The sequence below is a fragment of the Anguilla rostrata genome, chromosome 9 (genome assembly GCF_018555375.3).
Source record: "Anguilla rostrata isolate EN2019 chromosome 9, ASM1855537v3, whole genome shotgun sequence".
Classification (NCBI taxonomy): domain Eukaryota; kingdom Metazoa; phylum Chordata; class Actinopteri; order Anguilliformes; family Anguillidae; genus Anguilla; species Anguilla rostrata.
Genome location: NC_057941.1, coordinates 31,901,176 through 31,926,424, shown reverse-complemented (window position 1 = coordinate 31,926,424; position 25,249 = coordinate 31,901,176). Strand labels below are relative to the sequence as shown.

Here is a 25,249-nt window from a genome sequence, read left to right as displayed (position 1 = left end):
TTTTATTTGTGTGGTGCTTTTTACATAAAACGGTCAAAAATGCAGTATGTTTTATAGAGGAGCCGAAAAAAGCTAAACCAGGCCTCAACCCCCCACATAGCAAGCACATGAGGTAAAAAATAAACTCCCCAGTGAGGAGAAATCTCGGGAGGAACCCGACTATAGAGGGGGAGCCCATCCTCCACTGGCCAGGCTGGTGTGAAGAATCGGTAGAATGGGGGTAGAAATGTAATAAGGGGTCTGTCACAACAACTAAAATGGGTTGATCAGATTACAGTTGAGGTAATAACCTAGCTGTAAAAGTACAAATGAAGGAATGTATAGATTTAATGACAAATATTGGCTCAGTTCTTTAATGGTAGTAATTCAATGCAATAACTTATATTTGACATTATATAGCATCATAGCAAGGTGCCTTAAAAGAGCACTTTGTAAAAATTAACATTAAAATAAAAGAATTTTAGAATCCTCTGAATTTCTGAACTAGGAGGAACAGGCACAGGAGAACGGGTTAGTCTTAAGACCTGATTTTAAAAGAGCTGATTCTGCTACAGCTTCAGTTTTATGGGGACACAAGGTCATTACTTTTTGCTGGTGTGGAGCAATAACCCTGTGTCCCCATAAAAAGGAATTCTCAAGAACATAAAAAAAAACTGTTCCTTTTTTTTCATTTATCAACACAGCATTATGGCTAAGTCACATGAGGTTCTGTGCAATCTTTATTAGCTGTTGAGTTTTGAGAGAACTTTGGATTTGTGTAAAAAAGAAAAAGAAAAGGTTTTGCATGATTGTGCATTGCTTGTTTTATTGGCAGGCAAATTGCATAGCTGAAAATATACGTTGTAAATGCATTATCGTTTATTTACTGTATAATTCTGCTGATGTTCATTTGCACTGAACTGCAGCGCTGGACGTTTACTGGTGGAAGTCAGGTGAAGTGCTTTGCCACTTCTGGGATTCAAACATGCAACCCCTTGGTTGGCCCACTATAATGTTTCAACCAAAACTATCCTTTTAACTTTAGGATGCAGGGATTCTTACAGTAAAGGCAGTGCCGTTCCTATGACAGGGTCTCACAAACCTAGCAATACTGGTCCTGGTTAGCTTAGCGTGCTCATGCGATTCTGGATGTTATTTATTTTGTGCTGTCGGATGAAAGCACTGTCTTTGATTATGGCCAGGAGAGATCACAGTGATGCAGCCCATCCGGTTTCTTGTGGCTTAAGGTTTTAAGGTAAGAACAGTAAGAATAGTGCCAGATATTTGTTATGGCCTGAACCTTCAGAGAAGCATAGCAGTAGCTGCTGTGAACAGAAGATATTTATGGTTATTCATCTATTTCAAATTAAAATGAAAACGGATCCGGAGAAGGATAAAATTCTGAGGAACAGGCAGAGGAAAAGAGAGAACTCCCCTTTTAAGTGTGTAGATAGCCAGAAAAAAGCCATGCAGTAAAATGTAATTACACTGAAATTAGACCAGAGCTGTAGCAGTCGGCTAATGAAACACCTGAAGCATATCGGTCATGTATTTATTCCAGGGGTCATTCTGTCTGTTTGATGTTTTCCAGTTTTGCGAGCCAGTCTTTGAAATTCCATGTCATTAATGTGTAGTTTAAAAGTTCTTCAGTGCCACAGAACAGACAGCAGAGTGGAAGGTGTACAGTCCGTGAACTCATTAACACAAGTCATTATGCAACAGAAGGGTGTATGGCGCATATTCAATTAAAATTTTGTCTTAACTATGATTAACAATTAAAAGCAAGAAGATATTTTCTTCTCCAGCACAGTTTGGCAATCACTAAAACTCACCAAACTGAGATTGTAAAGAAAAAAATGTAACGCTCGCATTTACTTGCAAGTCGAAGTTAAGGACAATGTTGCATGAGTGCGGGGCATAGACCCATCTGTTGAATAATGACTTGTTCAGATTATCAAGCTCCATTGCTGAAGGGTTCTCATGTATGCTTTCATTTTTACACCAATCGCTGCTCTTAATTGCTACATTAAGGTAATCATTAGGTTGGTCCTCTGTTTGGCTGGGCCTTTTCAACATTTATGAAATTGATGAATCACAGTTTGTGTTGCTAACTGCCATTTGTCCTTCTACTATGATCACTGCAGTAAGTAAAAAGACCCACCGTGTTGCCTGGGAAACGAGACTGACGCCCACTTCCCTCTCCCGCGCAGGTACGTGTCAGCGCTGACCACGCCCGCCCGCCTCTCGCCCGTGGACCTCCTCTACTCACTGCCCCCACAGGTGCCTACCTTCCAGATCACGTCTCCCAACGCCAGCCACGCCCTGTCCCTCCCGCCCGCCACCCGCTCCTCCTACCACCTGGAGGACGACCAGCCGCTGCTCCGCCGCTACCAGGTGCCCCTGCACGACGTCCAGCGGGCCGACCCGTACCGCCAGACGCGCCGCACCTACCTGAACGACAGCACCGGCAGCCTGCCGTCCAGCCCCTACCGGCTGGCCGACGAGGAGGACTACGAGACCACCCAGGAGTACCTCTCCTCGCTGGAGCAACCAAAGAGAAGCGCTTCCGGCGGGGGCGGCGGCGGCAAGCGCTGGAGGAGGTCCCGGCTGAACGGGCACGCGTCGGCCCGCGGCGAGGCGGGGCGGGACTACGGCCCGCGGGGCTACTTCCTGTCGGACAGCGAGTCGGAGGAAGAGGAGCAGGGCGAGAGCACGCCCTTCCTCAGCATGCAGAACATGAACGCCGAGCCCGTCACCGTCTACAGAGCGGCGGACAGCCGGACTTCGCACGCGTCGGGGGGGCGGCACGGCGCGCGCGGGAACACGCAGGCCAGAGCGGCGCACGCTCGGTCCAAACAGGACCCCGCACCCCGCTGAAAACAAACAAAAACACTGACTCTACCCAACAAAAAACATATACTAAAGACCTGCACCTATAAGAAATATTTTTATTTTATATAACAAGACAGATATTCTAAACAAATGAAATATTTATTTTCCTTTTAGCAAAAGTTGTCTACTAGCTAACAGCAAAGACTTTTTTTTATAGGTAAACTATTTATATGTACATTTTGATTTACAGCATAAAAAGAAAAAAAAAGACGTGCCAATTTTTTCACAACTTAAAAAAATAGAATAATATTGTGGTGCCTTTTGCTGTATGCCGATGCCAGAGACCCAGCTGAGTGTTTTCTAGCCTTTCTTATACGGACTCCTCATTTTTATACACCTTTTACTTCTCTTTCCTCCTTTTTTCTTTTTCTTTTTTTCAGCGTGGTTCTGCGGGATATCCCCCCTCCCCCCATTCCCCCATGTGACATTCTGTGCTCCTCATGCAATATGAACCACTTCCGCATAAGCTCTACGTTTACATGGATGTGCTTATCATTTTTACTTTTTTTTGGTTGAAAAAACAGGAAATTAACAAATGCAATGGGAAGCCTGCTTTCCCCTGTCCCGGGGAGAGAGGGCTGTGTGCTGAATGTGAGTCACGCCGACTGGTTTTGTTTGGTTACCCGCTGCTGTGGAGAGGTGTGGCACGCAATGCGGACGGTGTGAAATGGGGTGTCACCGGGCGAGGAGGGGTTCTGCCTTGCCAGTGCCACGGCACTGTAGTCGCAGTCTGAGTTTGAAAGTCCAGGTTCAGAAAGTAAAAGTCCTCCCCAGAATTTAGTTCCAGTCACCTGGATTTGGTCATTAGCACAGTTCCTCAGCCAGGAGGTAGAGCTAATTAGTGAAATCAGCTGGCTGAGTTCATGGGTGGAAGAAACACAAGACAGGACTCTTACTTTTGCAAACCCTGAACCTTCTAGCTCTGGTTGTGGTGGGATGTGGGGTGTTTTGTCTGTGAGTGCATTCTTCTGAAATGGGGCCGCTTATCTGGGGTAGAGAATGCCTGGTCTGAACCAACCCAAAACCCTTTCACCGTAAACCTGCACCCCTCATCCCACACCGCTCACCACACCCTACACCCCATAGCTTGCAGTAAATCCCCCATCCCAAACCCCACACCCCTACACTATACACACCACACTCCACACCCGCACGCCCACGCCCTGTATCCCTCATTCCTTGCTCAGACCCTACCCCTCACCCCACATCAGGCAACCCCCCCCCCCCCCCAGCTATGACCAAGAGCCCCCAGTGTCTCAGGACCTTCACACACCCCAATGCTGCTTCACTTCCACGCACCTACCCCTTTGTCTCATCAGCTCCTCATGGATCAACATATCATGTCATATTACAGTTATTCTTGTGTCATATCACATCTGTTTTTTCTGTTACATCACATTACATATATTCCTCTGTTATTTCACATCCATATTTATATCACATCTGTCTCTCTCATCCCTTATGGAATTGGAATATATTGTAAATATACTGAAATAAATATATTATCAATATGTCGCAACACTTCCGTAATATATTGACAAATATACAAATCATGGCTTCTTTAAGATATAGTGATGTATTACACTTCTGTGTGATATATATTTATCATTAGATTTTCTACATAGGCCCACATATTTATAATGTATTGCAGTATATTGCTTTTACATATGGGATATGAAATATATTCCTCAATAAAGTCACATCACATACATTCCTCTATCTCATCTATTTCTTTGTCACTTCACATCCATTCCCTTCCGTCTATCACACATCACATCCCCTACCCTTTTGTGTCTTGTGTCACATCTCTTCCTGTCCCAGATTCATGCCTCTTCCATGCACACAATAAATACCTGTGAAACTCCAGAAAGATCATAAAATGGCAAAATATGCAAACTTTGTATTTAGATCTGTTAGGTCTGTTAGATGACATTGTTTTCTATGAGGTGTGATGACGATAGTCCATTGTGTGGAGACTCTTAGGAAACGTCTTCAGTGTGCTTGAGTTTGTGTGCAAACATCAGTTAACAAGACAACATAAATCTTCCATCGCTGCAGAATATATCAGCTATTATTATTATTATTATTATTATTATTATTATTATTATTATTATTATATTGTCACCATCACAGGAAACAACATCTTGCTAAATCCTTGGTACAGTACATTTATCTTTACTGTAATTATGCCTTTTCTGCCAACTTACGATACTTTCCTCTCACTTTTATCGATACCAAAAGCATTTTCTGACCTCTGCCCATAGGCCAACTGATTATCTTCACTGATTGCTGATTGGCTATCCTGTGTTTCACAGGCTCTGATCAGCTGACAACAGACACATAATCACAGGACCATATTTCTGTATTTATTTGGTTATTTTCAGTGCAGATCACTCCTTTTTGCATGTTGCTCCTTTCTTTCATGTTTGGAGACTTTTTCCCCCTAAATATTGACCAATAATGTTTTGTGTTGATCCTTTCCACAGTACTTAGCAGTGAGAAGTGGATCAGAACATGTCCCTCACAAAGTTATAGAAATTAGATTAGTTTCAGCTCGATAAAAAAAACACAGAAGTAAACAAACAACACTAATTATGAACCACATTCCATGAACAATTTTCAGTAGAACTGGCCTGTGCTAAACTGAATCAATGATTTCTCAAGAGAAAAATCTAACCTGTTTGAAGTATATGAATGAGTACCTGTTCTTTTCTTGAAGACACAGTGGTAAAACTATATTTAATAAACTGGGAGGTTATTTTCTTTCACTTGAACTGATTTCATTTTTTTTCTTTCCTGGGTCTTATTCTGTATATTTGGAGTATGCAAATGAAGACACTGCTTAATAATTAGTTTAAGTGTGATCCCCCACCCCCGTTAGAATCCTATCTGCCAGGCGGTTTCTTTCTACTACCTTTTTATTTCTCTTGCTTGAATTTGGGAGCATCTCCCTTTTGCATGCCCCTGTGGTCCAGATAGACGGGTGCATGGTAAAAAAGCAGTGACTGAAAAGTTTTCCAGTGAAAGTGTATTTCATTTTTACATTCAGCAATAAATCCCTTTTTTCCATATCCATACTTGGAATATGAAAGATTTTTTTCTCTTTTTTTTGCGAGATTGTCATAGATGTAAAATAAAATGGAAAAAAGAAAAGAAAATCAAACCACCTGTTCATATGAAAAAAATAAATCTCTATTCATACCATTTTAAATATACTGTTGTCATCTGTGTGGAGACGTGCTCCAAAAAAAAAAAAATGGGTATGTCACATGATGCCAAAAGGGAATGAAGTACAATGCTGTACAATGCTTAAAAAGTACAGAGAAGAGCGTAATTAATAAAGTGAATTACAATAACAAGTCGTGTAAGCGGACCAAGGATGGAAATTAAAGGAAACCAAAGGTAAATTTCTTTGAGTATTGGAAGAATTTTTCACAGTTATTATTGATGTGTTAAATAGCTACTGTGACACAGTCTTGTAACAGAGACACATTGGAGAATTTAAGAGTGTGGAATGCACTCTTGCTGGCAAAATCAAAAGCAAACTGATTTAGTAGGGAAGCAATCCAGAAGGGGGTAGGGTTGATATTCCCTTTGATAAGTCTTAGTTTTTGGAAAAGGTGTTCAGCGGCTAAAACTGAGATTTTGGCTCTCTGAAGACGGGTGAGTTACACCAAAGACAGTGTTATTGGGGGTTTTGTAAAATTTGTAGGACCTACACTGGTGATAAATGTTTACTTTGTTTAAATTTCTGCACTTTTTGTGAGATTTTTATTTTTATTTAATTAGTTTTTTCCTCTTCCCCTATGTGTAATTTTCTTTAGCGGTGACTGCAGCTCTATAGCTCTATAGCTCTGTCTGTCGGTCAGTTGGTCGGTCGGTTGGTCCACAAAAAGTGTCCCGCCCCCGTAGCGGCCACAGTTTTTGTCCCAGGAGGCTGAATACTGACATAGGCGTTGGTCATGACCGAAAGTCGAGCTGAGTAACTTTCAAGGTCGATTGACCAAGAGGGTGCGTGGCGATGGGCGTGGCCTATCACAAAAAGACTGGATTCACAGATTTGCATAAGATTTTGTGGAAAGGTTGGTCATGAGCCTAAGAAGAGGTCACGTGTTTGTGTGACGGCGTGTGCATGGATGCATGCACACATGGATGCATGCGTGTGTGCGGTCTCAGCTATTGCGGATTCACGCTTGTTTAGTTGTTAATGCCAGAGACAGTCAGGCAGGATAATTGCTCATGGTTTATCTGTAAGTGTCTTTTTTTTCCTTTTTTTTCTGCAAAGGTTTTCAAATACCTTTCCCAGACTTCAGTGGATCCCATTTTCACTAAAAGAAGTAGTAAGTGTTTTAAAAAGAAATATATCGCTGAACAGACTCACAAAATGTCAGCAGCTACTGAACATATTGATGGAGAGCTTTTGTGATCCAAAGTGGCAGTGTTCCTCTGCCATGTTATGTGGGGCCACACTGTGTAGCCAAGCAAGGTGCTCTGCTCATGGCCTTATCAATGTTGGATAAACAATATTACGTGTAGCTTTTAAGCAGGTTCACTTCTCAGAACTGTTAAAATACTGAATCGGTAATCAAGCAGAATAGGAAAGTCCAGGAATCAGTAAGTAAACATCCTGCCATGCGTTTCGTCCTTCCACCCATGAACTCAGTCAGCTGATTTCACCAATTAGTTCTACTTCCTGGATGATGAATTGCTAATTAGGGAATCCAGGTGATTTGCATGTGTCTGTGTGTTTTTGTGTGTTCATGTGTGCCTGTGTGTGTTGTGTGTGTGTGTGTCTATACATGGGTATTTGTGCAAAATATTGAATGCATTCCATGTGGATCCATTTATGCCCTGCGTGTATGTGTGTGCTTGTGCCCGTGCCTGTCCGTGTGTACACAGGTGCATCTCCTGTCGTCTCTGGTGTAGCTTGCCCTCCTTCTTTTTTTCTGTGACTCCAACACGGGATAAAGTTACCGTTTAATGAAGGAAATGGGCCCCTTCAGCCCATTTATATTACATGTGAAGAGATTGTGGTTATGGCTGAAACCTCTCACCCGTGGAAGAACAGGAGCTGGCCCGTCTCTCTGTCAAGGCCACGCAGTCTCTCGTCAGGACTATTCTCTGCAAAAACTGGTTAAAAAAATAAATATCTTTATCAACTGTCTTAGTCTAATATTTAGACTTATAATCTTATATTACTATGATCTAAGACAGCTCTGCTCATTTCAAGATGTGCCAATGGGGTAAGACAATTTCACTTGTAAAGCAAGAAGGAACTTAAAACAAGTTAATATTTTCAGCTTTAAAAAAAAAAAAAAAAAAGATTTTTAAGTCTCATCACGAGGCCAAAACTCGAGACTGTTTTCATTGTTGTTAAAACCTTGCTGGCTGGCCTACAGGTATGTGCAATCAGAACACTGCAGATGTTCCAGAATGTTCCAGCTTAACTGGTCTAACCTGCCTGAATTCTCACATGACATCCCACTTTTAAACACCTTTCACTGGCTTCAATTATAATGTCCCACCCCAGCATACCATCCTGTGAAAATGCAAAAACCAAAAAAGAAGTCCATCTCAACATGTATTTTAGCCTTGTTACTATATTTATATCTTATTCCTTTTTTTGCTAAATAAGACAAAATATTGCCAATGTGGTGGTACTGTTTAACTCATTTCAAGATTTACCAATAAGGTTATAAAATTTCACTTGTCAAGCAAACGGCAACTTAAAAGAAGCTAAAACTATCTTCAGAGAAAATACGATTTTCAAGATTCTCATTACAAGACTAAAACAATTGTTATGACAAACTTTTTTTGCAGGGCACTATTCGGACTCCAGCTTTCTCCAGCTGGCTCTCCCATGTCTCTGAGCACCTAGCAGGTGCTCCTCGTCCCCCGATGGTGGAACCGCCTTCCACAGTCCACCAGGTTCCCTGACTGTCTTCTGCAAACTCATTTCAGACTACACCTCAATGGTTTTTACTTAATTAAAAAAAAATAACCCTATTTCCTGCAATGGATTGGCAACCTGTTGAGGGTGCATATCCTGTCTCTCGCTCAATGCATGCTGGGATAGACTCCAGCCTCCCCGCAACCCTAACAGGAATAAGTCAGTTAGATAATAGATGGATGGATGGATGGATGGATGCATACATAACCCTTTCTCTCCCTTTTGCTTGCAGGTTTTGAAGCCTGCAGCTTGCCATTGGCACTTAAATGACTGTAATGTTGCCTACAGCTTTTGTGGTGTTTGCAAACCACATGACATGAACTTTTGTAAGTTGCTTTGGCTAAAGCTTCTGCTAACTAAATGGTCAAGTATATCTCCTCATGCCTCACAATGAGACAAGACAGATATTCAGGGGAGCTTATCTGAGGGCCAAGACAGCATAGGGTTGGCCTGGTCTATAGGACATCAAGACAAGAAGGTAAATCTCATGATGGAAATCTCAAAGCACCAGGTCAGTGCAGTTCTGTGACAGGAATAAAATAATATTGATCTTTGAGTTCCTGTCAAGGCATGAAAGGCTATAAAAAAGCATCACTAAAGGATGAAGTTCAGAGACGAGGGGTAAAAATAGCTCACTGCACCATTCCTCATTTCATAATATGCAGACATTATTGTTAAAGGGAGCTGCATCATTTAAATTGTCCTATTATTAACAAAGGCACTTAGCTAGCTAGCTGATCAGCAGTCTGCATTCATTGATGAAGGGAATATTTTGTTAGATCATAAAACATCATTGCAGCCTGTAGAAGGGAAGTACAGATACATGCATACAAGATGGAAATGTGAATGGGATGTTGGGCCACTGTGTCTGGGCAGTACGGCCTGTATGCAATATGGAATGGTCTGTCAGGGTATGGAATTTCGCAGGTGGAATACGACACCGCTCTTTGTTGAGAAAGTCCATAAACACGTTTAGCTTAAGACCTCAGTCCTGAATATCCCATAAATGCCCAACTGGGTTCAGATCTGGTGACTGAGAAGATCACATTACCAGAACGCTTAACTAGTGAAATCCTGCTGTGTTTTTGTTCACTACATTCCTTTTTTGATAACCATTTTTAAGTCAGTGTTCTAGAGTTGTTTTGTTACATAAGCAACAGAATGTTCAGTTAAGAACATTCTAATCGTATATTTGTGATCTCACACCTCAAAACCGCTTGATAAAACCTGTGAAATTCAGAGTGGTGAACCATCCACATTTCAGGGATGTAACCCCCGATAAAATTTATCACAGCACCACCGTGGGAATGTGGGAATACAAATGGAAGCAGCTATTCGAAGAGAAATGTTATGAAGGTGCTGGCTTGTACAGTACATATCATTGCTTTGAAAGAACTGGCCCAGATCTTTAAGAATCTCTATTTTGAAAGGTACTCTGCGTAAATTAAGTGCGAGATGGGAGGAGGTTGAATAGCGAGAGGTATGTGTCTCACTAAAGTCTGACTAATGGCCTCGTGGGAGAGAAGATCAATGCTGTTAAGAGTACTCTTCCCAGACGGCAAGTTAAGTGTATCCTGAGACATTCTGGCAGATCAGACTGTTTCCAGTCCAGGGGCCTCATTTAAAGAATGGCCTAATGATAAAACCGCACCTTGAACAGAGGCTTACACAGAAAACCATGACTAAGGAGTTATTTATAAAATCCCACTTTGATGTGGATTTGACCATATTGCTACGTAGAGTTTATGCTAGACATAAGTTAATTACCTGCTGGTTATGTGGAGGTACTGCATGTGTAAGTACGTTTGTGTGTGCGCTTTAGAATAGCATTTAATTCATAATCAGTTTTAGGCGTGAAGAGCACATGAAAGTTCAAGAGCCAATGGCAGTGCTCAGAGTGGATAACTGCAGGAACTCAGGGGAGCATATTGACTAAGTAACTTATTTTCGGTTTGAGTTATTTTAATAAATCAAGCTTATGGACAACTTACGAAGTAATTTTTTTCAGTCTCGGTTATTTGTATAATTTAAGCATAAAGAGGACTTGGGGAATTTTCTTAAGATTAAGTTTAAGTTCAAATCCAAGAACATTTTTTATAAATGAGTCCCCAGGACGGAATGTTTACTGACCTAATTAAGAGTTGTCCCAAACAGGATTTGAACTTGTAACCTTGAAGCCAATACTCAGAAGTGGAGGTTGATTGTGCACCGCCCCCATGGAATTCCTAATTACTGAAATGGGTAGAACTCGATTCCACAACATGGTGTGTGCTGCTGAACTGATAGCTTGCAGCTTATCTAGATCCACCAACTGGAAGCCCAAAAATCCATTCAGTGCTTTTTACATTGATTACTTCATACTCAGCTTCATGCGTGACGAGTGTGTTCACAAAAACATTTGCCTTGATATTCTTTTTAAAGGTAGAATGTTGTTCTCTGAGCCGCAGCTGTTACAAAAATAAAAGTGCTCTGAAGTTTCAGGGGAATTCAAAATATTTCCATGGCCATTTATCTGTTAAGATCAATTTTCAGTCCTGTGTCTTTAGCTTAAGTACAGCTGCTCTGAACAGTTTTTTTTTTTTTTTTTTCAAGGTCAGGCATGTTGTTGAGTGAACTCTGAGGCACAAAGTTCTGAATTTGGGGGAGAAAAAAATGCCCTTTGAGGAACAGAATCACGCTGTTTTTAATGGGGGGGGGGGGGGCTTTGTGTAAAAGCAAGACTAATCTTAAACGTCCCATAAAGAGACCAGAAAGACTCGCCTCCCAAAACATCTGCTTTTCTCCCTTCATTGGCCAGTGGGGCTGGAACCGTAAAAGACAGTGCTTGTAAAAATTTTGATTTATGGCCTCGCATACACGGGGATTTTCGTTCATTTTTGGAACTGACAGCGTGTTGCACGTCACGCACCATAATCAATTTGGCCATTTAGGCTGGAGAAAGATGACTGGTTTTGATGGTGGGGGGGGGGGGGGGGGTGAAAGACCTGTGAAGAAATCTGATAAACGCTGGTTGTTGTAGGAAACAGCGGGTGAGTTGTCCACGTTCTTCAGACAATGGCAGAGGCGGGGTGGAGGGTCACAGACCAGCGGGAGGCGGGAGGCCGGAGGAGAGGACTTGACGGGGGAAGGGTACGGTGCTTAGAACACCAGTGCCCCGGTTTAAACCTTCAGCTTTTTTGTGATAAATAAAGCTGCCTAACCCTACGTCAGTGACTGATGTCAGTGTACCAGTCAAGTTGTATCATTGTTATTGGTTTCATCAGGATCATTGTGCACTGACAAACCCTGTGTACTTCCTGCTCATTATTCCCCCAAAAATGCAAATCTCTTTCCAAATCTATGAACCCAAAAAAAGAGAGTGAAACAGAGGGGAGCCTTAGCGCAGTGACCACACGTGTCGGCTCACGCTGTTCAGTTTCAGAGCATGACGTGCAGCAGCTTTTAAACTGCATGTGTGGTGTTTTCACGTCCTGAGGAGAGTCAAACTGTGCCAAAGCAATACCACCATGGCCCATTTTATTCGGACTACAGAGGAACACAATAAAATACAGCCTGTGCAATGAGCCAGTCCACACAGGCCCCGTGTTTTACACGTTTGCCTGGCTTTAGAAGTGGGTTTTGTTCCATAATTGAATGCATCAGAAAACTGGGAACATCAACAACATTCTCACATGGTCAGAATTGCACAGGTCAGACTTCATTACCTGCAGGTCACGTTAATTTAAACTCATTTCCAGATGAAAAAGGAAAGAAGGTCTGACAGGAGTTTCTTTTCAGCTTCCCCCACATGAAAGCATTTACATGATGAAACTGTTTCCCAAGAATCAATTCAACTTGTACATTTCGGCCCCTTTCTCGAACCAGGGGTAAACAAGAGCTATCAAACTATCAGGCTGCATAGATACAGCGGCCCCCAAAATTATTATAAACTTTGAAAAAGATGAAAAAAAAGAACAGCTGTATGAAATAAATTGCACAGGTAATGCTCTGTACTGTATTCTCAAAAGATTGCATATTATATTCTTTCGTATGAATACTATTGTTCAGAAAAATGTAGGTGTAAAAATGATTGCCATCAATGTTAAGTACTTTGTGCACCCTTCCTTTGCAAGAGATAACACTACTGCGTGGTCTTCTGTAGTGTTTAATGAGATTAGTGATTATATTGGAGGTAGGGGTGTCTTTGATTTTTCCTCCTTAAAGAATATTAAAGATACTACAGACTCTTTGTTCTGCTCTTGTGGACTGCCCTCTTCTATTTAAACCACACAGTCTTTACTGGGTTCAACTTAGGAGACTGATATTAACTGTTAACCATTTTTTGGTTGATTTTGAGGTATGCTTGAGGTCATTGCCTTGAGAAACAATCCATTTGAGGCTAGGTTTTATGTTCCTGGGGGTGGGGGGGGGGGGGGGTTGGCCAAAAAGGTTCTTGCTGAAGTTCATGATTCCACTGAATTTAATGAGAGCCCCAGGACCCGTAAATGCAAAACAACTCCATAACATAAAAAAATCATCACCATATTTCACCATAGGTCTCTTTTGAATATAAGTACCCTTCCTCCACCTCCAAAGCCACCACTGGTGTGCGTGCAGCAGTGTAGCCAAACATATAAATATAGTTGGGCCTGCATATATAGGTGGGCCAGAACTAGGCATTCACAAACAGGTGTGGTGTCCTCAGTGAAGATACATGAGTGGGGCCAGGACACTATTTAGGTGGTCTTGGCCCCCCCTGGCCCACTTATCCCTACACGGTCGTGTGTGTATAGCTAGAAATATGTGATCAGATGAGATCAAAACATGACTTTTTGCCCAGGCACCTGTGTTAGGTCTGGCATCAGAACACAGATGCTTATGTTGAAAAGGACATCACAGTAATATGCATTAAACGGTAAAATAACAAATAACATAATGAATATGAATTAACATTAAAGAATGTATTACAGTAGAACCTCTGAGATACATTGGGAATACAGGTCATCTGGAATGCTAAAATGTTTGTAATCGAAAATGACATCAATACAGTAATGTAAGGAACTTGAATGACCTATTGATTTGAATCACACTTGCATTAGTGTACCCTCATGTTTTAAATAGGCAAAATTAATTTAGTAAATTAGCTAGTAATCAGAAGTATTTGCAATCTCGTGCTGGAATAGAATGATACACTGTGAACCTTTATACCGTGACATCCCTGTTTTGATCATTTGAGTACCTGGAGCTTTTTTACGCAATCATTAAACCCATCCCTTCTCATCTGGTCAGCTGAGTTTCTGCAGCCACCAACCTTGAGGAGCTCCAGTCTCCTTGCAGTGGGACACTAAATCTGAGGAGCTCCACTCTCCTTGGAGTGGACCACCAACCCTGAGGAGCTCCAGTCTGCTTGCAGTGGGCCACCAGACCTGAGAAGGTACTCTCCCTGAAGCAGGATTGGCAGACATTAAGTTTCCCACAATGCAACACCGTTTTTTCTTCTTCTATGCAGCGCAGTGAGTGAGACAACATGTGCGGTCTTCAGCCGTAATCCATCATTTGGATTGCAAAAACAAAAGTCCAAATCCGGACAAACGATCCGGCTGATTAGGAAAATAGGAGCAGAGGCTGTAGTGGGAAGCCCCAGCATGCACGGAGGGGGTGGGGGGTTGGGGTGCTGACTTTGACACCCCCAATGGTCTGGAGCACAAACACGTTTGTTGAGCAATCGGTAAGCACAGCTGGAGTTCATCACTGCCTTCTTCAATAATGCTAAGTGTTCTTGGCCCTGTTCAAGCAGAACATGATCCAGGAGGTAGAAGTGGTGAGAAAGAGGTAGTGGTGAGAAAGAATGGCACATTAATGACAAAATAATGCGCAGAGGTAAAGTATTTTAATTGAGTTGCGCAGTTTAAAAATTGTAATATAAAACAGGTTTAATTACCTAGATGATGGTTTTAAATGCATTTTATTTGGCTGAAATTTATAAGTTTTGATAAGTTTCGATCTCCACAATTCCACCAAAAATAATAAATAAATAAATAAATAAATAAAGCCTCAATAATCCCCAAAATTTCATTAAAATCCAACCATTTATTAGATGCATGAAAATATTACCATTTATTAATTTATTTGTTCATTATTTCACTCCTATACATATTTGGGAGCCAACAACTCCCATCATTTTTATTATTATTATTATTATTAATAATAATAATAATAATAATAATGATAATAATAATCATCATCATCATCATAATAATCATAATAATAATACATAGTATTGTTATTAATAGTACACATAGTAATGGAAGTAGAATTATTAGGTGGGGGGTTGAGGCACAGTTGAGACAGAGTCCAGAGACTCTGCCTTGTCAGGTGTTTCCAGTTTGGCCACTCTCGAGACCGCAACTTAGACAACCTTATGATCTTTCCTCCTGGCAGTCTGAGGGCCAGCACTTTGCTCCATGTGGAGCCCTGATATGGGCCTCCATAGGAGATTAATGGCTCTCAGGGTTAGACATGCCAGTGGCCATTTATGCAGTCAGTACTGTGGCCAGTCATTGCCCTGTGACTGTAAAGCTTTCGCTAAATGTCACAAGGGGAGTGGGGAGTTTTGGACAGGATGGAAGGATCACAGGGGACGATCACGCAACAGATACAGCGGTTTGTAAGTCTCTCTGACCGTTTGTCGGGAATGTTGAATGTTTCTTTTCACATAGACATAGAGCACAAAGCTAAGTGGCATTCAGGTGCCATTCACACATTCATTTATTTGTTCAGAACATGTTTGATTAGCATATGCTTTCAGTGTGTGTCAGTTGTATGATTACACTGAAGGAACTGGCAGTACATGGGTCAGGAGAACCACCTGGGCTGGGGGATTTTATCCTGAAGCCACCTGATTAGAATTCCATTCTACCCCAACACCGTTCTACACTGTTACCAAAAAGCTCAACATCAGATCTGAATTGGTTTTTTTTTATTTAAAAAAAAAGTTTTTTATGATAGCGAAAATAGTGATTTTTGACGTGTTGTATTAATGAGTGAGAAAAAAAATGATTCACAGTAAAATATTTAGTGTTAAATCAACTCAGCTCAGCTCTTACTGTTCCCTACTGGATTCATATATACTCTGTTATGAGTCACTCTGAGTTGAATAATTAACACCAGACATTTTACTGTGTTAGTATGTAGATTGTGTAGATTGAAACTAATGTAACCATAGTATAAGCTTGACCTGAACTTACAAAATAAATAAAACTACCTGTAAGACATAAGCCAGAGTTTTGTGTTATTCCTGTGAATCGAATACTCTGAATCAATGAATCCTGATGCCAAACTGCACACATATACAGTCCATGCATGCATTTTTCAGGAATTGAAAAATTGAAGTTTCCTCTTAATGGGGGGAATAGAAACTAACTGTTACTGCTGCATGTGATGTGAAATGCAGGGGAAAGGTACAGTAGAGACTTAACAATGGGACAATAGGGAACAATGGGCTTTATTTTTTATTGAAATCTGCTTTCAGTGAGGTAGTAGCATAGTGGTTTGAGGATGTTCTTTATCATTTAAACCAAAGGTTAATGGCTCTCTTCCATACTGGAAATTGCAGTTATATATTCATATTCAAAGTTTTTCTCTGAGTAAAATATTATTAAATATGCCATCCACTTGTTAAGATAGAGTCTGTAGTCAAGCAAGGATTTCAACAATTACATATATTTATTAGAGGTAGATTATGTTTACCTAAACTCACCAAAGTTAGCACAAAAAGTGTAAACTCCTCAAAGTGACATAGCGTGAAAAAAAGTTGAATGTTTCAACTTTTACCTTCACATTACCTGAAGAAGACATTATGTCAAATGCGTTGTGTGCAGTCAGTATACGTAATTTGTCTTTTTTCTCTCATTATGAGGATTTTTATGCTGTTTGTTCAAACAAATATGCTCCAATAAATATATTTCTTACCATAAGCAGTCACTTTCCAGTCATTTATCTGTACTGTCTCATGAAGCCCCAGTCTATCCACTGTCCTTTATCAGAAGACAGAGTCTGGATTATAATATTCCGTATTCATATACTTTAAGATACAGATAACACAAATTATGGCATATGTGAATTATCTATGTGCTACCACTGTGCCTCAGTGGTAAACAGCGTGTTAGAAAATGTAAAGTATGCAGCAGTGGGGCTGCTAGCTGATTCTACCAGGCGACTCAGAAGTGCTCTTGACTACTTCCTCTACTGTATCGCTGTAGTCTGTGTACAGATTTTATGGCTTTTCCTACTATTATTATTATTATTATTATTATTATTATTATTTTATTTTTGGAGCAGACCTTTCATAAAACTATTAGCATTATGAAATAGTGTCAGCTACCTTGTGACAAAGTCCTTCTGGGAATGATTCACAAGGCCTTTTCATAAGTGGTAAAAAAAAAGGGAATACATCATTTCACCAGACCACAGTTCCACAGAAAACAGCACACACGATTTTGTGGAAAGACATTTCAAATGTGAATTTGACCACAAACACTCTTAAAAGATGTAGCTTCTGTTTCTGTTCATTTATTTTTTATTTTTTGTATTCTCGTCATATATAACCAGTCAAACAAGGTGAGAAAGAAAAACAGCAGCAGCACAATGAACTCAGTAAGAACTGAGATCAGACACATTACCACTTCTCTCCTCTAACACGCGAGATTCAGGGTCTGACCTCTTATCTTATTTTGTTATAGACAGGAACTGTATGCACACATCGCAGAGGTCAAGTGCCATTAACGGAAACTCTTGAACAAGACTTTCTTTGTCCTTTCAGTATAAATATTCTTTATGTAGCAGAGGCCCGTAATACATACAATGCGACCTGTAGAATTACTTGTTAACGGTGCATGCTACCTATATTAGCCCATAAACCTTACACTATACGTTCAGTTTACATTTTATCAATGTTAAACAACTGGAGATCCAGAAGTGGAGTAATTTAGGTCAAGCAGATAAATTATGAATCTTTGGACTGGGCATGCGGTGAAGGCTTAACTGGATTCATGCAGAACATATCGATGCCAAGTCAAATCTCAATGAGAAGGAGCCCGGTCCATGTGTTCTCCTCTCCATTGAGATGTGTGCACGATACTCTGCTATCAACTGACTGCCATTTTGTGAGAGCTATGGCAAAACTATGGGCTCTTAAGTCCTAAGACTTTTACTGCCATTGTTGAGCACAATATAAATAAGTCACGCGGAGTAAAAGAACAGGGTGAATTCCTGTTTGACTTGCTTGTAAGAACGACAGATGACCTCTATACAGAGACTGAGATAAGGGGAAGGTATATGGTACACCTGTCAGTACTGTAGATCTCCTCCATTTCTCAATTCCTATACCTCCTGACTGACGGCAGGTAAACACAGTGACTGTGCAGTTTTGCTGTTCAATTGTCATCTGACATTCCACCCTCAGCTCCCCATTCCTCTCCCCCCCAAAACATACAAACACACATGGCCTGTCATCCTCATCATCATATTGAACATTTTTCATATGTGCTAAAATATGCTTTAAAATGATATATATGTATATATATGTATATAGTTTACGCGTATCCCCGCCAGTGGTAAATGAACAGCCAGTGCGTTTTCTGTCTCATTGATGTCATATGACCAGAACTTGCACCTTAAAAAGGACGGCAGTGTTGCCACCTGATCACATGACCAGCTCTGTTCCTGTTCCAGAGCAGGTTCAGTCTCTGCCTGAGATCACACCACCAGCTTGTGCTCCAGATCTCTGAGGAACAGCCTGCAGGCTCAGCCATTAATCCTTCATGCCTGTAGGAAGCACAGTTTGTTTGTCATTTAAAATAAAAGAAAAAGGTTGCTATGTTACAGGTTGTTTTTACAGGGGGAAGACTTTGAATTTGTATATGGCAACTAAGTCTGCAGTATGCACAGAAAAAGTCTGATAGACACACAAAATGGCAGCTATGTATTATAATATTTATCTGCATCCATATTTATGTATGTTGCATTTACTGCATTATTTTTGTATGCATATGTTCATTTTTGGGTTTTTTTAAATCACATTTTAAGCTCTGGTTACAGGTTGTTTTTACAGGGGGAAGGCTTTGAATTTGTATATGGCAACTAAGTCTGCAGTATGCACAGAAAAAGTCTGATAGGCACACAAAATGGCAGCTACGTATTATAATATTTATCTGCATCCATATTTATGTATATTGCATTTACTGCATCATTTTTTGTATGCATATGTTCATTATTCTTTTTTAATTTAATTCACATTTTAAGTTCAAAATAAAATCAAGTCCAGTCCTCCTTAAGAGAGGCAACACATGTCAGGATGTCAGATCATGTGGTTGGGCTGGCTCTATGGTGCGTATGAGGAAGTGACTTAGTGCTCTGACATTTAAAACTGAGTCACAATCACAGTTCTGCTAAAGCATTGTTTCTCCTGAAGGACTTGGTCTACTTCTATCCTGCAGGCAACATGCACCTCCTGATATCCTTCTCTGTCTGCCTTCTCCTGGCTGTGACTGCCGTGGCTCAAAAACCTCATCCTTGCAGTAAGAAAATGAAGAGAGGGAGAGAGAGAAAAAAACTTAGATTGTTTTCTTATCTTTGTAGGATTGCTGGGCTTTAATAGCAAATTATTCTGACAAAGTTTTTAACAAATTAATTTGTATCTGCAAAGCATCAGTTTTGTAATGAATGATGTTGAATATTCAACAATATGATTAAGCATTACCGCCATTAATTTATTTAATTCAATGATTGTATGTGCTGGAAAAATGTAAATGTAATAAGTTATTTATATTGCCTAACGTCTTCATTTTGTTCTGAATGATTTTCATGATCTTCCATCTAAAACAACTCTGATACACAACTTTTAGAATCCCCCCCTTTAATGGTTGGACGCTTGAGCATGGTGAGTGTTTGGTTGGTATACCAGATTAATGATTAACATAATTTGGGCTACTTAGACTGTAATAAATCTCCACTCAGCTGCCACAACACATTTCTCTCCCCTCAATGCAGAAAGAAAAATGTAATTCTGAACTAATGGTTATACTATGGGCAGAATGCTATCATGACTTAAAATAGTTGCACATTTTTTAAGCATAATCAAACATTAAAAACAATAGAAAAGTACACTGTAGATGATACGAAGATAATTACTGTATTAACAACAGTGCTATGCATTTGTATATGGTATAGTAAATGAAAATGAACTAATTCCCACATCTCTCTCTCTCTCTCTCTCTCTCTCTCTCTCTCTCTCTCTCTCTCTCTCTTTCTCAGATTTACCCCAAAGGGCAGCTGTATGTGTATGAAAGATTTTCCTATGATGGTTTGGGGCAGAGGATAAGGGTCTGGGCAGAAGGAACGAACCATAACCAATCATTCTACGAAGATATCCTCATGCTATTCCGAGAGGTAAGCAGATGATAGATAGATAGTAGATAGTTAATTTACCATGCCATTTTCCCCACATTTAACCAAAATATCCCTTTTTTGAAATGACAGGTGTAAATGTTGCGTGTGCTATCCCAAAATTATACAAAAGTTAAATGTTTTATTATTTAATTATTTAGTGGTTTTTAACACAGCTTAATGTATAATCATTTAGCTAAATGTACGAACATTTAAACTAAATGTATAAAACATTTAGCTAGATGTATGAAATATTTACTAAATATATGAAGCATTTAGCTCAGTGGATGAAACATTTAGCTAAATATTCACCTGAATATATAAAACATTTAGCTAAATATTTTGCTAAATGTATAATTTAGTTCATTTTGTTCATTTTTAAATACTTAACTAAATGCATAAAACATTGAGTTAAATGCACAAAACATTTAACTAAATGTTTCATACATTTAAAAATGTTTTGTACATTTAGCTAAAGGTTTCATTCATGTAGCTAAATATTTAGCTAAATGTTTCATACATTTAGTAAATGTTTTATACATATAAATATTTAGTTAAATATTTCATACATTTTGTTGAATGTTCATACATTAAATGTAATGTATGGACATTCAACGAAATGTACAAAATATTTAACTAAATGTTTATAAATATTTTATTATTTACCTTATATATAATTTTGGGATGGCACATTTAACATTTACACCAGTCAATTCAAACATCAAAAATGTAGGGAAATGGGACTGAATTGTTAAATGTGAGCATTGGATATTTTTCTTAACAATGAAGAAAAAATGCATGGTAAAATAATCACATTTTATGTTGTACTTGCCATACTTACACTCACTGAAACTGTATAGCAATTCAATGTCATTTTTCAATGGTTAAAGCACATAGTATACTATGTTCAGTGGCAACTGGAACAGCACTAGGCCTTTCAATGTATTGCACTTCAACTTACATTGCATTTGTACCGGTGTAGTATTCTTTTTGTCTCTCCCATTCTCCTCACAGGGTGTGGTGTATCACATATCCTACAGAAACCAAACCTGCAAGAAGAGGGCCCTGAAAGTGCGCTTTCAGCCAATGGAAGTCCCCCATAATGCCACGCTCCAGGCCCAGATCATCATTGGAAGCTCCTCTGGTCCTGGACAGGGGCTGCTGGTCAATAATTGGGTGGGAGAAATTCCTGAAAAGCAAGGTAAAGGAGACAATACATAAGGAGAAAAAAGCCATAAAAATAAAGAAGAGAAAAAAAATGAGGAGCAGGGAAGGAGAGGGCCAGGGAGTTCATGTTTTTATTTGGATTGTCTCCGCTTGTCTCTGTGTCATCTTTCTACTTCTCTCAGCCATTGTTCTAGGTATAAGGCCCTGAAGCATTGTACAGTTGTAACATATCAGAATTTACTATAACTGGTCATTTTGATTAAGGGACTGCATTCTCTTGAACACTTCAGTTTACCTTGTTTGCCGTGTTTTGATGTTAACAGCATTACTTTCAGGTTTATGATGTCTAGTGGCCAAATTAAGTAATGCACGAAACCTCATATTGCAACACAACTGCATTGTGCATTTCATCGACAATATACATATGTGCTGTACATATACCATATATAAAGTCCCTGCAGGCTATCAGCTAACACAGTTCTGGCCCAGTAGAGCCACGGGGTCTGGTGTATTCTTTTTTTTTTTAGCTTAAATTCAGCGACCAATTTAGACTGAAGGGACCAGGTGCGGTGTGTTAACTATGTAATCAACAGCACAAACACAGGTTTGAGTACCTATCAATTTAAACTGAGCAGCTCTTGAAGAAAAACATCCCCAAATTAAATTAACCCTGCTGCTTGGTCCAAAGAAAGCATACCCCCTACTGGCACACCAACATCCTTTCCAGAAGTGATTTAATTTTCCCATGAGACCTTACATCTGTGTACGAACCATGCACAACCCTGCCAGGCTTGGGCACAATGACAAGCGGAGTGTAATGGGTGGCCTGGTGAACAGCATCGTGGTGTCTCTGTTGTGATAATGCGGATGTATAATGAGAATGTGTTGTGGAGCTCAAACTGCAGTCTCACGCTACGGCTCCCCCCTCTAGCAAATTTCTACATGACGTTCACGGAGTTTGGGTGCCTTCCCGTCTCGACCCTGTACACCAGTGAGCAGTACGGCTGGATTTTCACAAGGTGAGCGGCAGTGTGTGCGCACATGCTTTAGAGAGCTTTCGGCTACTGCACAAGACCTGTGTGTGCTGCGGCACATTAGTGAGCCATTAATGCTATTCATCAAAAAATAAGCAGTTCTGCAGCCACCTGAAAAGCAAAAAATGTCTTAGTATTAAGTTTAAGGATTAAGGATTGGTCGTACCGATATTCAGAGTACACCTGCGTAAACTGAGATTGCATTTGCAAAAGTAAATTGATTGCATTTGTCATTAGTCACTTAAGAACTAATGCCATAGAGCTTTAGAGCCATGACTGAATGGGCAGCCACAACCCAACCCCCCCCCCCCAAAATAAATAAATAAATAAATAAATAAACAGGTACAGCAATATATTTATTTATTAACCTTTATTTATACAGGGTAGGTTGACTGAACACACATGCTCTTTTGCAGCAGACGCCCTGCAATTGCCCCCCGCGTAGCCTAACCTGCACGTTAATGTGCAAAGAACGGTGTATCCACAAGGACAGATGCTGCATAGCACTCTGAGTAGCAGAGGGAAGCAGGTGAACCGTTGTGTCTGTTTTTGTCAACAGCGCCCTGATGAAGGTGTGCAGCCACAAGTGATTTTTACTGCTTCATTTGCTCTCCAAGAGTGGCTGAATTTGTTCTATTCAATTCTTTTTTGTTTTCATGCAACTTGGCAGAAAGGAAAGGCAGCACCAAAATATTATCATTTGTTCTTGAGTGGCCAAATGGGTGTGCGTGTGATTCTGCAGATGGCTCACAGGTTCGATAATATCTGTTCGTCCCCAGTTTCTTCAACCTCGTGATCGGGATTGAGGACCCTCAGGACTTCATTCCTCCCGATTTCTGTGACACGACAAAGCCAGTGGATGAGGGAGAAGAGGTGGTGACTGACTTCTTTGAAGCCCTTCTAAGAAAGGATGATCAATAGGAGACAACTATGGCCTAAGTTAAAGTGCCTCTGCATGTCTTTTAACTATGGATTCAAAGTCAATATGTTGCACTGAATATGCCCTACCTTTGGCAGTTGATTCAGAATTTAATTATTTGTTTATTTGGGAAACTACTGATTATAAGACAACTTTTTGAGGGATGACTACTTTCTTGCCTTTGAGTATGAACCTGTATTTTATAATTACCCTGAATCTTCTCAGTTGCTGTACATAAGAAGATAACCCACACGTTTTTTGTATTTTTCTAAAATGGTTTACAATTATGTACAAATGTGAAAAATGCAAATAGGTACTACTGTAAGAACAAACAATAAATAACAACATGCATGCAATACTTTTTCAATATCCTTTTCATTTTGAGTGTGTGGCAAACACGCCTGCCACAGGCCACCGAAGTGGCTTTCCACAGGCAACAGAACAGGGATGATGTCAGTCACAATGCAATTTGGAATGACTGCAAGGAGAGATAAAACAATAAATAACAATATGCCATGCAATACTTTCGTCAATTAGTCTTCTTTTACATTTGGAGTTGAGGGATGTTGCTTTTTAGATTAAAGTTGTATGAAGCTGTGTAAAAAATGATGGCTTAGGCTCTGGTGAAGGGACATAAAAGTTACCATATCAGGGTTTTCCTGGCTCAAAATCAGGCAAAGATGGCATCCAAATCATTCATATATTAGAAATCAGAGGATCCTATTTCACCCCACTTTTACTGACTTAACAATACTTGCCTTTTGCAGGAGAAAAATATTAGCATGGAATTTTGTTTAGCCTTATATTCAAATGACCCAAATTTTTGCTGTCCATGTAATAATTACTGTATACCCCGGCAAAAATGTGTATGATAACACCGCAATGTGTAACTCGCCTGATTTAGGATCCGGACGTTTAGAAGAATCAGATTCACCACACCTCTATACTATTTTATAGTATAAAATAGTATACTGTAAAATATTATATTCTGTAGTGTTTTTGTATATAAATTGAGTGCTCCATAGTCTGTCACCACAATGGAGATTTTTTTTGTTTACTCAGCATAGCAATGCTTGTTGAAAGTACATCATTTAACAATTACTCCTATACTAACTTGTGAGATTTCTTCACATCGTTGACTTTTTTCCTTTCTCCGCCATTTTGAGTGTTTTTTGGGGGGTTTCCTTTTTTCACATCTTGCTGCTTACTTTAAAGGGGTTTTTTCCCCACTTTTCTTTTGTATTCCCACTGTAACGGCAGATTTACACCAACAGCATTTTGCCGCGTAGCATGTACAAACAGCGCAGTACTCGCAAATTCGTACCGCTGCCAGCGACAATGGCAGAATCATGCTTTACCGCTCTCTCTCCGCTGGAATTACAGTTTTTCTCAATTGTTAAACACGTTTTCTGAAACTATAGCTCAATTTCTCAAAGCTCTACACACAAAGCACAGCAACAGTTAACCTTTTGCCAAAACTACAAAAATCTCTTGCAAAGTGCATTCATGGATTCAAAACAATGTTCTCTCTTCTCAAAACTGACTTTTTCCATCAAAATGATTCACACAGACCTCATATGAATAGGTCTTATAGAGCATTGATTTCACACTGGTGCGATAAATTTAAAAACACAACCATCAAAATACTGTATATATGTTTTGGCCTCATGAGGTCATGTTACATATTCAAGTTATAAAATTGTGTAAAAATTGCTTATTTTTTCTCCTTTTTTGAAGTTTTAGTTTTCTTTTTTAGGGGTCCCAAAATAGACTGCAATTTTACAGTAAATATAAAGACTGTTGTCATGATACAATACAGTAAATATATCATCATATAAATAGTGCATTTGCTAGGTAAACCTAATTCTAATTCAGTACAGTACA

General features: G+C 39.8%; 2 protein-coding genes across 6 annotated transcripts in view; both read left to right on the top strand.

Moving 5' to 3' along the window:
• The window catches only part of nrg2a (neuregulin 2a), a 113,203-nt gene extending 107,121 nt beyond the window's left edge, over positions 1–6,082 (top strand). For all 5 annotated transcript variants that reach the window (XM_064351775.1, XM_064351777.1, XM_064351774.1 and 2 more), the window contains one exon: positions 2,190–6,082. In XM_064351775.1, coding sequence (XP_064207845.1) covers positions 2,190–2,856 — 667 coding nt within the window. In that variant the 3' untranslated portion in view covers positions 2,857–6,082. The remainder of the gene's footprint in view (positions 1–2,189) is intronic.
• A 13,117-nt stretch (positions 6,083–19,199) lies between these two features.
• On the top strand, positions 19,200–23,721 carry LOC135263573 (ependymin-like). The gene is made up of 6 exons (XM_064351772.1): positions 19,200–19,377; positions 19,705–19,739; positions 20,114–20,248; positions 21,260–21,446; positions 22,344–22,431; positions 23,226–23,721. Exons 1-6 carry the CDS (start codon positions 19,302–19,304, stop codon positions 23,365–23,367), a joined length of 663 nt encoding a protein of 220 aa, XP_064207842.1. The 5' UTR covers positions 19,200–19,301; the 3' UTR covers positions 23,368–23,721.
• The last annotated feature ends 1,528 nt before the right edge of the window (positions 23,722–25,249 follow it).